The 12,114-nt window shown below is 41.3% G+C and overlaps 1 protein-coding gene across 1 annotated transcript; it reads left to right on the top strand.

The window, feature by feature from the left end:
* The first annotated feature begins 918 nt into the window (after window positions 1-918).
* On the top strand, window positions 919-10,569 carry tsr1 (TSR1 ribosome maturation factor). The gene is made up of 15 exons (XM_023408530.2): window positions 919-1,081; window positions 2,736-2,839; window positions 2,924-3,152; window positions 3,778-3,912; window positions 4,053-4,504; window positions 5,347-5,491; window positions 6,064-6,245; window positions 8,361-8,575; window positions 8,722-8,881; window positions 8,986-9,096; window positions 9,239-9,371; window positions 9,553-9,672; window positions 9,852-9,992; window positions 10,107-10,181; window positions 10,269-10,569. The coding sequence occupies exons 1-15, from the start codon at window positions 955-957 to the stop codon at window positions 10,445-10,447; spliced, it is 2,508 nt and encodes an 835-aa protein (XP_023264298.1). The 5' UTR covers window positions 919-954; the 3' UTR covers window positions 10,448-10,569.
* The last annotated feature ends 1,545 nt before the right edge of the window (window positions 10,570-12,114 follow it).

Genomic DNA, 12,114 nt, shown 5'->3' with positions numbered 1-12,114 from the left:
CACTCTTTCCCGGCCAAAGGAAGGAGTATCCTTTGTGTAAAGAGAGGCCTCTCACTCTGGGGAAACTCCAGAATGGCATAATTGAAAAGACGATGAATCAATGAAGACTTTTGAGAAAGAGGATTGTTATTGTTAATACCATAGTATGGACTGATGTTTTCAGAGGGGAGTAGGTGGGTGGGTTTTTATGTATTTGTGGATATAAACATCACACACAATGTTATTTGAGATCATCTGAATTCACAATTTTAAGTATTGCAGAAACTGGATTTAAAGTATCAAAAGTAATTGTGTTATATTCCTTTAGGCCTATATCATAGTTAGGCCTATTACTGATGCATTAGCTGCAGCGAGTATAAGCAGCATTTTAATGTTGTAGCTGTTTGAGGAGGAGCAAATTCTAACTACGTATCATACTGTTTGGTAGATTAATCAATAATAATGCTTCATATTTTGTATATAAAATCTTAAAGCGCTACACACCAATAGTCCAGGCATACAGGTGTTTTCAACAATCTTGCCCAACTGTACATGGCATGTAGCTACAAACTGTGCTTGACTGACATCCCTTCTTACCATTTCAGTTTATTTTGCTGTTTTTCTGCACGTTTTGAGGTTTGCTATCATTCTTATTATTACACAGGAATTGGTGACATAATGAAATTCACAGCAAAGTTCCATTCAAGATTCAACATATAGGTCTAATCAGCCAAAGTAATTGAAAACGCACGTGTGGGTGTGCAGAACCTTTAATTTGCGAAGTAACTAGTAAATACAACCATGCATGGAGTTAAAAGTACATGTCCGTATTTCTCTTAGAAATATAGTGAAATAGAAGTAGTTTATAAAGTAGCATAACATGGTAATACCCAATAGATTACCGGGGCTTTTATTTCGAAGGAAAAACTCTCCGGAAACTCTGAAAGGCGGAAGTAAAATGCGAGACTTTCCCACATGGTGAAAATGGTTGCGAGTGGGGAAAAACAACAGGGCCACAGATCCGGCATATATAAACAGAAAAATAAAGGACACAAACATGGCAAGCACCGGACGAAAGGTGAAATTGAGAGAGAAAACAAAGGTAAGCCATGTTCGATTGTTTTTTAACGGCCTTTGTTAGCTGCGATGTGTTAGCTTGTGGCTGTAGCCACGGCTCTGTAGACACACGTGTTAAGTTTTCCAGTGGAATTAGTTCTGTATAAAATGTGGCTCATGTAAATCGAGTCCTTTTGCACAATGCCCTTTCAGAAATTGCCCGATCGTGTGCCGAGTGTCGGTTGACATTCAAGAAACTGGTGGAGTACACATCTGTCTCCTGTTCACCTATGACCATTTAAAGCGGATGGGACAAATCAGCTGTCCCACATACCACAGGAGAGAAAAAGCAGTTGTCATATAATAGGCGTATAATAGTAGTTTAATTGATGTCAAACTCTGTTGTCATACCTCACAACTTCACATGCCTAAATCATGTATTTTAATATGCTAATAAGTAAATTATGTAAATCATACATCTTGTAGTATAAATTAAATGTCACACAGTACATTAGCACTGCAACCAATACTATGATTTGAAAACAACATACACAAAGGAATGCTTTGACGTGAGTTTTAGTTATTTGCTTGAAATAAAATTACAGACGTTATTTCACTATACAAATCTTGAGTACAGAGGATCCCAATGACCCGTGAGTCTGTACCACAGAAATGAACAGCAGCCAATGAGACAAATCAATGAAAACTATGCAGCGTAAGTTCTATAAAGAGGACCCACTATGACTGTCCATGACTATTTGTCAGACTTGCTGTTGGTTCACAGGGATATGTCTATATACAGAATCTGAACTAATGACCAGTCTTATATCAAGTAAACATGAACTAATGTTCACTTTTGGTAACACAATGTGGAGTTGTTTTTGTTGTTCATTACTTTGCATTAATGGAAACTTCTGCATGACAAAGAAATGTGCACACTGGAATGCAATCCATTTCAGCAATGGCAAACCAAAGTATTATCCACTGAATCAATCCACTTCTATGAGAATCAGAGAAAAAAAAAAGAACATTAGAAGCTTCTTAAAGTATGCGCAGTTTTTGTTGCAGGGCTATTGTATTGAATTGCACTGAACTCTACAGGGGTTTTTATTGAATAGCCCATCTAATATGTTTCAAAGCACCAAAGATATTATAGACATTGATCATAACTCCTACTCCTTCTACAGAAGGCTGTCCGCATCTACTGCAGATTTATTGACGACTTATAGCTAGAGCATATGTTTTACCTCAAGGACACATTCAAACATTCAGATATTGAATTATGAAAACATGTACTGTTCCATATGAGCTTCTGGTAATTGAAACCAGCATTTCCGAAGGCAGGCGACAATATAATGCACTACAGGGCCTCTTCTGAGTAGCAAGGTTATGGTTTTTTTTGTCAGGCTAGTTTACAGCACAATTTTAAACTAAGGTCTGCATGCAGATAGTACTGTATTAAATCATAACAAACATTAATAATATTCCAGGAAACAGCACAAAAGCTAAATCAAGAAGTTGTTAGATAGTTTCTAACATTCTTCAGCAGTTTGTAATTTATATAGTGCAAATAGTTGCTCAATAATAAATATGGCTTTGAAAGTGTGCACCTTCATATATACTGCATATTTGGTTCACTTGTGATTTTGCATGTTGCAACATACAGTCGTAGTAAATCCTTGTGTTCAATTGTTGCACAGGGAGAGTGTCAGTGACCGCTCTTACCAAAAAACAGAGGAAGGAACAAAAGAAGATGGACAGAAGGCACAAAGCCAACCAGCTACGCAGGAATAAGAAAGACATGGTAATATTCTATTTCACATGAATAATAGTTGTCCTTGAATTGCTGATTGGTGCTGAATAGTTTCCATGTGCCTCACCTGTTTAGGTCCTGACAGAGAAGCGACGTCTAGGCAGCAGGGACGGTCCTCCCCATTTGGTAGCTGTGGTGTCTCTCCACGCTGGAGTTGATGCTGGTGCCATTACCAAACTGCTCCGGGGTGAGGGTGCTGGGGGTGTCGTACATCAGGAGCGGTGTGTCAGTGGCATCAGTGACAGTTTTGGGCTGATTCTGCCTCGTTTTAAACAAAGGTTCACCTTTTTAAGCTACAGCACATGTAAGTATCAAACGATATGGAAAGTTGCTTCTTCAAAAACACTGAACTGAAATGAAATAAATTGAATAAGATACAGTTGCATGAATAGCGTTGCAAACCTGTTTTTTTTAAAAATTAATATATATTTGTGTTTATATTTGGAAATGAAACAGCACATATCCAGTATATATACATAAACTAGACAAAAAAGCACTCGCACCTAAGTGCTGTCTGACACCCTTTCCACTGCTGCAGCCAGGTTGTTCAGAACTTGCCAAAGAAAGTAAGGGCTTGGATATACTAAGGAATTACACAAAAAAAATCAAGGCAAAAAGGTTTGAAAAAAATGTATCCTCCAAAAACTCCAAAAAGCTCAAAACCTTTCAATGGCAGCGTAATTCCTTTTAAAGTTTTTTTCCTGAAGAGCAAGGCAAGGTGGTACTTCATTTAGCCAATCGATTATTTTAGGAAGGTGATATTCTATTATTACACAGTAAGACAGTCACAGAGACAGTGAAATGAACTTCTCACAGTGCTTTACCCCTAATACAAAGGTTGAGTATGTTGGCATTGGTTCAGTGTAAAATTGGTTAAAATTTGTTGTACAAATTCTTTCTTTGATGAGCATTTTGTTTTCTTCGGACAGCTGAAATGCACTCCCTGCTGGATGTGGCAAAGATTGCAGACAGTCTTGTATTTGTGCTGGACTCTACTGAAGGTTGGGACAGCTATGGAGACTACTGTCTGTCCTGCCTCTTTGCCCAGGGCCTCCCCAGCCATGGTGGGTATATACCTCTACCTCACTGGTAGACTCCACCGGTGACACCAGGACAGACTGCTGTATCAGTAGATTTTGTATTTTTTTCCTTGTGTACACTTTCTAAGCCCTTGTCTTTCTATCCACGGATTTATCCCATGTAGCACTGGTGTGTCAAGGTCTGACTGATCTCCCTGTGAAGAAGAGGGTGGAGTCCAGGAGAGCTCTGTCAAAGATCACAGAGGTCCGTTTCCCTGATGCCCGTCTCTTCCCTCTGGATTCAGAGCAAGATGCCACTCTACTTCTCAGACACCTGGGCACTCAGAGACAGAGAAAGCTTGGTTTCCGCTCCAGACGTTCCCATCTCTTGGGTCAGCATGTCACTTTTACACCCAACAGCCCCGCTGAGGGGACAGGTGGTGGGCCCACCGGCCTAGGTACTCTCTGTGTCTCCGGGTATGTCCGTGGCCGCCCTCTACGGGTTGACAGACTGGTGCACATCAGTGGGCACGGAGACTTTCAGCTCAGTCAGATTGATGCGCCATCAGACCCTCTTCCCCTCAACTTAACCCCCAGACCAGCAAAGCCTGGCAAGGGAGGAGACGTTGACATGCTGGTAGGTGTTTTTGGACTAAAAGTTATTGCTTATTTTTTATCGATTAAATTTCTCATATCTCAAATTGCAGTTGTAGAAATTAAATATTTATTTTTATTATTTATAAAGTCTTTGTTCCATAATCTATCATGACAAATGTTTTTTTATAAAGATGTCAAAAATAATAGAATATTATAAAGGTACAAACATTAATGTATGGAGAACAAAGGAACTCACGTATTTACTGAAATAAAGAACTGTCATCAGGAGGGAACCCAGGGTTCTGCAGCAGGTGAAAGGACTCAGGCCTGAGCTTCATCCTGTATAGAAGCTCTTCATCAAGCTAGGCTCCTCTTCTGGCAGGTCCTCCTTCAGACCTGCTCTTCACAACAAATATACACAAACAAGTGTGACCACTTTGGAGTCATTTAGGCATTAATGAGGTGCTGACGTAATACACCTATGCTTAAAATTGTAATTTTTCAAAAATGGTTGGAGCAAAAATCTCTATTTGTCTGCACAAACGAATTGAAACAGTCTTTTTCATATCATCATCACATGGGGCGCCTCATGTAGCTGCAATGTTTTCAACAGTGTAAATGCGCAGCCCAACAGGAATAACTAGTAACCATTTAGTTTGGCTTGCAACACTCATTTCACCATGGACATTTAGAAACATTCACTTTGGTAAACTCAACTGTGGTTCTTGCTCAGCAGGGAGCAGTGCGCAAATTTAAGTTTCAGATTTTCATACTAAAAGAGTGGCTCACTGTAAGATGTCAAATTCAATTCAAGGATGTAAAACTCTCCTCTGCTCTTGAAAATGTTTGCGTCCGTTTACCCAGTCATCTGTGTTCCCACAGGATGGAGATGAAAATGAGGCTCCTGTGCGGGTGCTCATGACAGCAGACCCATCCTGCAGGGAGAGTCTGCAGACTGAGGCTGAGGTGGATCCCATGGACGGAGAGCAGACATGGCCGACTGAAACAGAGCTGCTGGAAGCTGAAGGTGCAGACACAGAAACAGAATTCATTTTTAAATGATACAGTTGGTAAGATGAGGAGACCTGGGAGCCTGCATCAGTGTTGAGGTTGAGGCCTAACTTGCATTAAAGCCGCTGGTTTAGATCAATTTTTTGGGGGAGAAATCCTGCTATACTGAGTACATAGGTGAACTGAACGGAAACAATTGTGTTGAGAACTTTGTACAAATGAAGCTAGTTTACCAGGTGCTGTTGACATTTGCCACACGTTCCTTGATTACAGTTTCATATTACACCATGAGGTGACATCTAGGAATCAGTTTGAAAGATGTTTCTAAAACAGATTTGACGGTGACTTGCAAAAATAAATTGTACATAGCTGCAGTGTCCCCTTCAGTCAGCAAAATGAAAAGTTAAAATGTACACACCTGAGACAACTCCAAATTATGACTGGCAACCACAAATTGGTTGTGTATTAAATTCCTTTCTTGATTAAAATCTGTGTAATTATTAATATTAAAGTGGCTACATACGATTAAGCCTGCCGCAATAAGACAGTAATCTAAATGTTTCTTTGGTGTTTCTCTTTGCTGTTTAGAGGCCAGGAAGAAAAAACGTGTAATGAAGGTTCCCAAAGGAACATCAGACTACCAGGCCTCATGGATTGTTGACGACAATGAGGAGGAGAATGGAGAGACGGATGAAGAGAGCAGTGATGACGATGATGACGACATGATGGATGAGGCCATGGATGGAGAGGATGACGAGAATAACTCTCAGGTACATGTTAAAGTAGAAGTATTTTAAGCCTTTTAGTGGAGATAGTGGAGACTACAGGAAAGGAAGCAGGGAGATGAAACGGCGCGAGGTCTATGGTCAGCATCTTAACGTCTCAGCTCGTCACACACTCCATCGCCTTCTTTGGAATACTTCATGTCTTTATACTGTAGTTTGACAATTAAAATTTCAGCTTCTTGAGACTTCTTGCTTGAGAACAATTTAACCGTGGTGTGTGAGATCAGAATGTGAAGGGAATGGTTCAGTGAAATAATTTCAAGGACAACTGTCAATTCTAATTTAACAGGTCCCAAGCGGACATCTCCTATTCATTTTCTCTAAAACAAATAAAAAATGGTAGAATTAACTACTTCGTTATTAAAGTTGTTGGTGATTAATTTTCATTTTTCCTAATTGATTTATCCATTAATAATTTCAGTAGACGTTCAGCCTGAACACACTGGGCGGGCAGTTTGTGCAGCTGCTTGTCATGGCAACAGTCAGTGTAATCTTACGGAGGATGATGGTAATCAGTGGGGAAGCCGTGATGTCTGAGTGTCAGTGGTTCCGGTGCCGGCGCAGTGCATACGTGACCCACGGTCAGTGCACCTCGCGGCTGAGAGGCACTGTTTGTTTTCTCAGTGTCTGTCTCTGGGCTGCAGTGCCAGGCTGTTCACCACAACAATAGTGTTTGGAGCAGGAGTCCCGAGAGAAGCCTCCTGTCTTCCTGTCCCTGTGAAAAGAACTTCCTGTCTGGACGGAGGGAGGGGCAGATCATTTATTTATTTCCAGCGCTGCTTGAAAAGAAGTCAGGGAAATTCTCCTTATGCAACGGGTTCATTACGATCTGTGATTGTTATTAGCATGTGTTTGATGTCAAGGTCAGTGTACAGGAATACATATTTAGAGGAGGGGGTAACAATAGGGAAACGGGTACTTCAAATGATAATGATTATTATTACTGCAGCAGGGATGTTGGAAAGGTTGTGAATCAACCCCATGCTGAGTGCTTTTCCCTCATGTATCTGGCTCCTCCTGTAATTTGCCAGTCATGGGAGCACTGTACTGCATGTCTTCTTTGATGATTCATTTCCTTATACAAACATATTTCCCATGGAAGTTGAATTTCTAGATATTCTAAGCGTGGGTGTCTGGAGGAGCCGGAGGCAGTGGTTTGTTGACACACGGGGAACGGCATAAGATTTAAATATATGCAAATTAAGGAATCCCATAATTTGAATTCTGGCAACGCCTTCTCACATTGACACATATACAGATGCAAATACTACTACGCACGCAAGTCTTCTTAAAACACTGTTCTCATTGTGGCTGGGCCGGTCCTATTTATGTTTGGCGATTGTACAATTACAATTTCTATACTTAGAATCTCTTTGACTGCGCTCGTGTTCCCAACATGTCCGTCTGGTCATTGTTTGTAAAGGCTGCAGTTTGGAAAATGAGGAGGGAAAAATATGTATAAAATTTGCTTTGTATTGGGGGGAGTGCAGCAACTTTGCTATTCCCTTGCAGTTTTCTATTTATAGTAGAGACACCTGCTCTATGTATGTTTGGATTTGGAATTGTATGTGAATAAGAAGTGAACATTGACATTTTTGGGGGTAATGGTGCAGAGTTTGAACAGTGGACACTACTAGCAGTACTGTGAATAATTTCATTCTTGCCGCTTGTATTTGGTAATGTACTGTATATGTACATAGTATTAAAAATTCCTGAAGTAATGAACCATTAATTGGACCAATGGATGTAATCTCTGTGTGGCACTGTTCTGCTGTTTCTATTGTGTCCCTGAATCTTGTAAGTGTCAATGTAGGCTAGTGCGATCATTTTCAAACCAGATGCTGTGGTTTTTCTGAGGAATCCAGAGAGTCATTCTGGATGCCATTAAAAATAAGTGCAGTCCGTTTACTGTAGGGGATATTCACAAATGAGGGTGCAGTCTGCTCCGTTAAAATGGCCTCTTTTATGGCCACTTAAAGACATCAGACAGCAGTGATCCAGATATGTTTGCAGTCAAAGAATCAGGAGCAGTCTTCTGTCCACAGGACTCGGTGCTACAGTATATTAATACAGATTTGTCCTACACCTTCCCTTCTTAAGGACCTTGGTTCATGTTGTGGTGAAGAAGATGAGGAGGAGGAGGAGGAGGAGGAAGAGGTGTGCTCCACAGAGCGAGCTGGAGCAGATCAGCGCTATGATGAGCACATGGATGAGGCTGCAGAAGAAGAAGGCCTAAAACGCTACCGTGAGGCTCGAGCCAATGAAATGTTTCCAGATGAGGTGGACACACCCCTCGACGCGGCAGCTCGAATCAGGTCAGTTCGTCTTCTTTTATGAAGGATGAGGAACAAATTTACAGGTATTGTGAGTCTAGAGTAGAAGGGAAAACAAATTCTGAGATGATTTTTTCAACACAGTTTGATAATTGCCACATTTGCTCCTGTTGCTGTACTGTGTCTAGGTTTCAGCGCTATAGAGGCCTAAAAAGTTTCCGCTCTTCGCCTTGGGACCCCATGGAAAACTTGCCTCTCAACTACTCGCGCATCTTCCAGTTCCAGAGCTTTGAACGAACTCGCCACCGCATACTGGCTGAGGCTGCAGCAGAGGAAGAGGGAGCCATGGTAAAGAGAGGAAAAAAAAAAAAAAAAGTGACCGTCTTCATTTATTAAATGCACTTCTTTTCCAACTTGTGGCGTCACTGACTCTGCCGCTCCTCTTACTTCAGGTGGGCTGGTATGTTACACTGCACATCACTGATGTGCCTTTTTCAGTGATGGAGAGTGTTCAGTCAGGCAACCCTCTGGTGTTGGTGTCCCTCTTGCCCCACGAACAGAAGGTATGATCCACAGTTCTGACATCTGAAAGCCGTTGTGTCTGATTTCCTAACCGTCATTTTGAAACAAAGTCACACTGACAGTTTTATTGTTATTGACTTTTCTGGCCTCTTTTTTTTTTTTTTTTTCCCCCACTGGCCACAGATGTCAGTGATGCACGTCTTGGTGAGGAGACACCCCAGCAACACAGAGCCGATCAAATCTAAAGAGGAGCTGGTGTTCCACTGTGGATTTCGGAGGTTCAGGGCCTCTCCCATCTTCTCTCAGCACACCTCAGGTAGAGCACGTAATTCGCCTCGCATGCATGCATTAAAACAACTGGATTTATTGTTACTTCTATTCAAAATATATTAGCAGACAGAATGATTATAGGTGTGAAGGTTGAAACAGATTTAGCTGCAGGGTATACAGTATTAAATGAATACCTGAGCATTGAACTCTGCGCTGCTCTTCTCCAGCTGACAAGCATAAGATGGAGCGTTTCCTCAGGCCAGACGCCCCCACCGTGGTGTCAGTGTACGCTCCCATCACCTTCTCCCCGGCAGGAGTCCTGCTTTTCAAACAAAGGGCGGCTGATGGTGAGATAAAAAAGTCCTGTTTATACTTGAAAATATGTCAATTTCATTAGTGGTCTGGCTGCCTTGATTTTAAACTTCTGACCGTCCAGTCTGACATCTAATTCTTTTATCTAATTACCCTCTTAAGTTAATTCTGTACTGGTATTTGAGCTTGTGTTCTCATTACTGTGTCTTTCTAGGCATCCAGGACCTGGTGGCTACAGGCAGTCTGCTCAGCTGTGACCCTCAGCGTGTTGTGCTGAAGAGGATTGTACTGAGCGGACACCCGTTCAAAATCAACCGGCGCTCTGCTGTCGTCCGTTACATGTTCTTTAACAGGGGTGAGAGGATGTTCTCATACTTTTCTTACTAAGGCTACAGAATATCATATCATGTTTGACTTCTCTGTGGCTTTAATTCATGGTTTACTGCTCCTTTGTTTCTTTCTGTGACAGATGATATCATGTGGTTTAAACCAGTGGAGCTGCGAACAAAGTGGGGTCGGAGAGGCCACATCAAAGAGGTTTTAGGTGAGAAAATTTAAGTCAGCAGCTTCCTTACATATAACCTCAGTTTGTTATCTACTGTGAATTCTGACCGCCTTTTTATTTCCTCAGGAACACACGGTCACATGAAGTGTGTATTTGATAATCAGCTGCGCTCTCAAGACACTGTCCTGATGAATTTGTACAAGAGAGTGTATCCTCGCTGGACGTATGACCCCTATGTGCCCTTGCCTTTGCCTTGGGTCAAGAGAGAGGGCACTGTGGAGATAGACGACTTGGACATGGAATAGTGGAGGGACAACTTGACGATGCGAGAAAGACACATATTAACAAAAATACTTAACAGCAGTGTGGTCACGTCATTTTCACGAAGTGAAGTGTGTATTAAATAAAACTATTTTGATCCAAAGTACCTCCTGTTTGTAGCCTCTAACTTGCTGCTGAGTCTGTTTTGGCCACTAGATGGCAGACATGAATAAGTATTAATAAAGTTTCTTCACTGTTTTGTTGAGCAACACTCACCTTTGTTTGAAATAGGTCAAAAATATGTGAGTGACTACCAGTGAACAAATAGCTGTATGTGTGTGTAGAGTACTTTATGATTAAACAAACATCAAGGGCTGTTACCACAACAGCTGGCAGGTCAATAATAGTTTTTACATTAGTCATATGTCAAGCCCATTACACTGGCAACTCTTTGAAGTCATGCAGATGTGGCTTAAAGCCTGTAGCCACATTAAAATGTACAAACTAGGGCAAAATCATTAGATAATGTTTGTGATATTTGAGGGACTTTAATCACAGAAAAAGAACTCCCAAGTTGTACTTTTAAGCAAAAATTATTTTCCACAATCTCTCAATGAGTGACTTGTGGCCTTTAAGACTTTGACAAATAGCAGCTGTCATGTTCATTTATTTACATAATCTTTTATCACAAACATGCCTCAGTGACTTAACAAAAAAAAGAGGCTACCAAGACCCAATTAATAACCAGTCTTGGAATAAATGTAATACTGTTGAAACTATTTAAGATGCATGGCACCACCGACATTACATTAGTGTGAGGGCAAGACAAGAAAAACAGCTTCCCTGTACCATAGATATAACTTAAGTGTTCTACCTAAAATTGTATGAACATCTAAAAATAGAAGCACTGATAGTACTTCACCTCCTACTAGCAAAACTCATCCATCCACACACACACACACACACACACACACACACACACACACACACACACACACACACACACACACACACACACACACACACACACACACACAGAAAGCTTTCTCTCTCCACGGTGGTCTCACCCTGACCTGAAGCCTCCTTTTTAGCTCTAGTCAACACACACACTCAGATCGTGACCCCTCCGTTGTTTTCAAACTGAGGCTGAAATGCTCTACAGCTCTGCATCCGTCCCTGCCCCATGCTTTCTTACTTAGGAAAACACTGATTTATGAATTGCAGTATTTATCATAAAACTGAGCTCTTGCATGCTTGCAGCAACATGATTCATCTTGGGGCTCTGTTGGGACTGCACCATAGAGGCATGCCAATATGTCTGGGAAACCAGAAGGTGAAGACTTTGGGATGGAGAGGAGAACATGATCCAAGAAACGAAGGGGAGCAAAAGTTCACTCTGCATTTTTATTTGATTATGGTGGAAAAAGCTGAAGAAAAAAGATAATACAATCGAGAAAGACGAATGTCTCTATTACCCATGGGGGGCAAGCTGGGAGCTCTGGACAGTTTTGTGGTAACACTTAATTTATTTCCAACTTTACTATTTTTTTTACACATATGAAGGCAAGGGCACAGTGATGTGTTGAACACATCTTGTTAAGGCTGAGGGGAGGGGTGTTGTGTGCTCTGCTGGCCAACAGTTCATGGTAAGGGGAGGGGGAATTCAATACCCCCATGATGGAGAATGCTCTTAAAGTAACATGTACAAAAA

This window comes from Seriola lalandi, unplaced genomic scaffold (assembly GCF_002814215.2).
Source record: "Seriola lalandi dorsalis isolate HSWRI2012SDOR001 ecotype SW California unplaced genomic scaffold, Sedor1 jcf7180002054365, whole genome shotgun sequence".
In the NCBI taxonomy this organism is placed as follows: Eukaryota; Metazoa; Chordata; class Actinopteri; order Carangiformes; family Carangidae; genus Seriola; species Seriola lalandi.
This window is presented reverse-complemented; position numbering and strand designations above follow the sequence as displayed.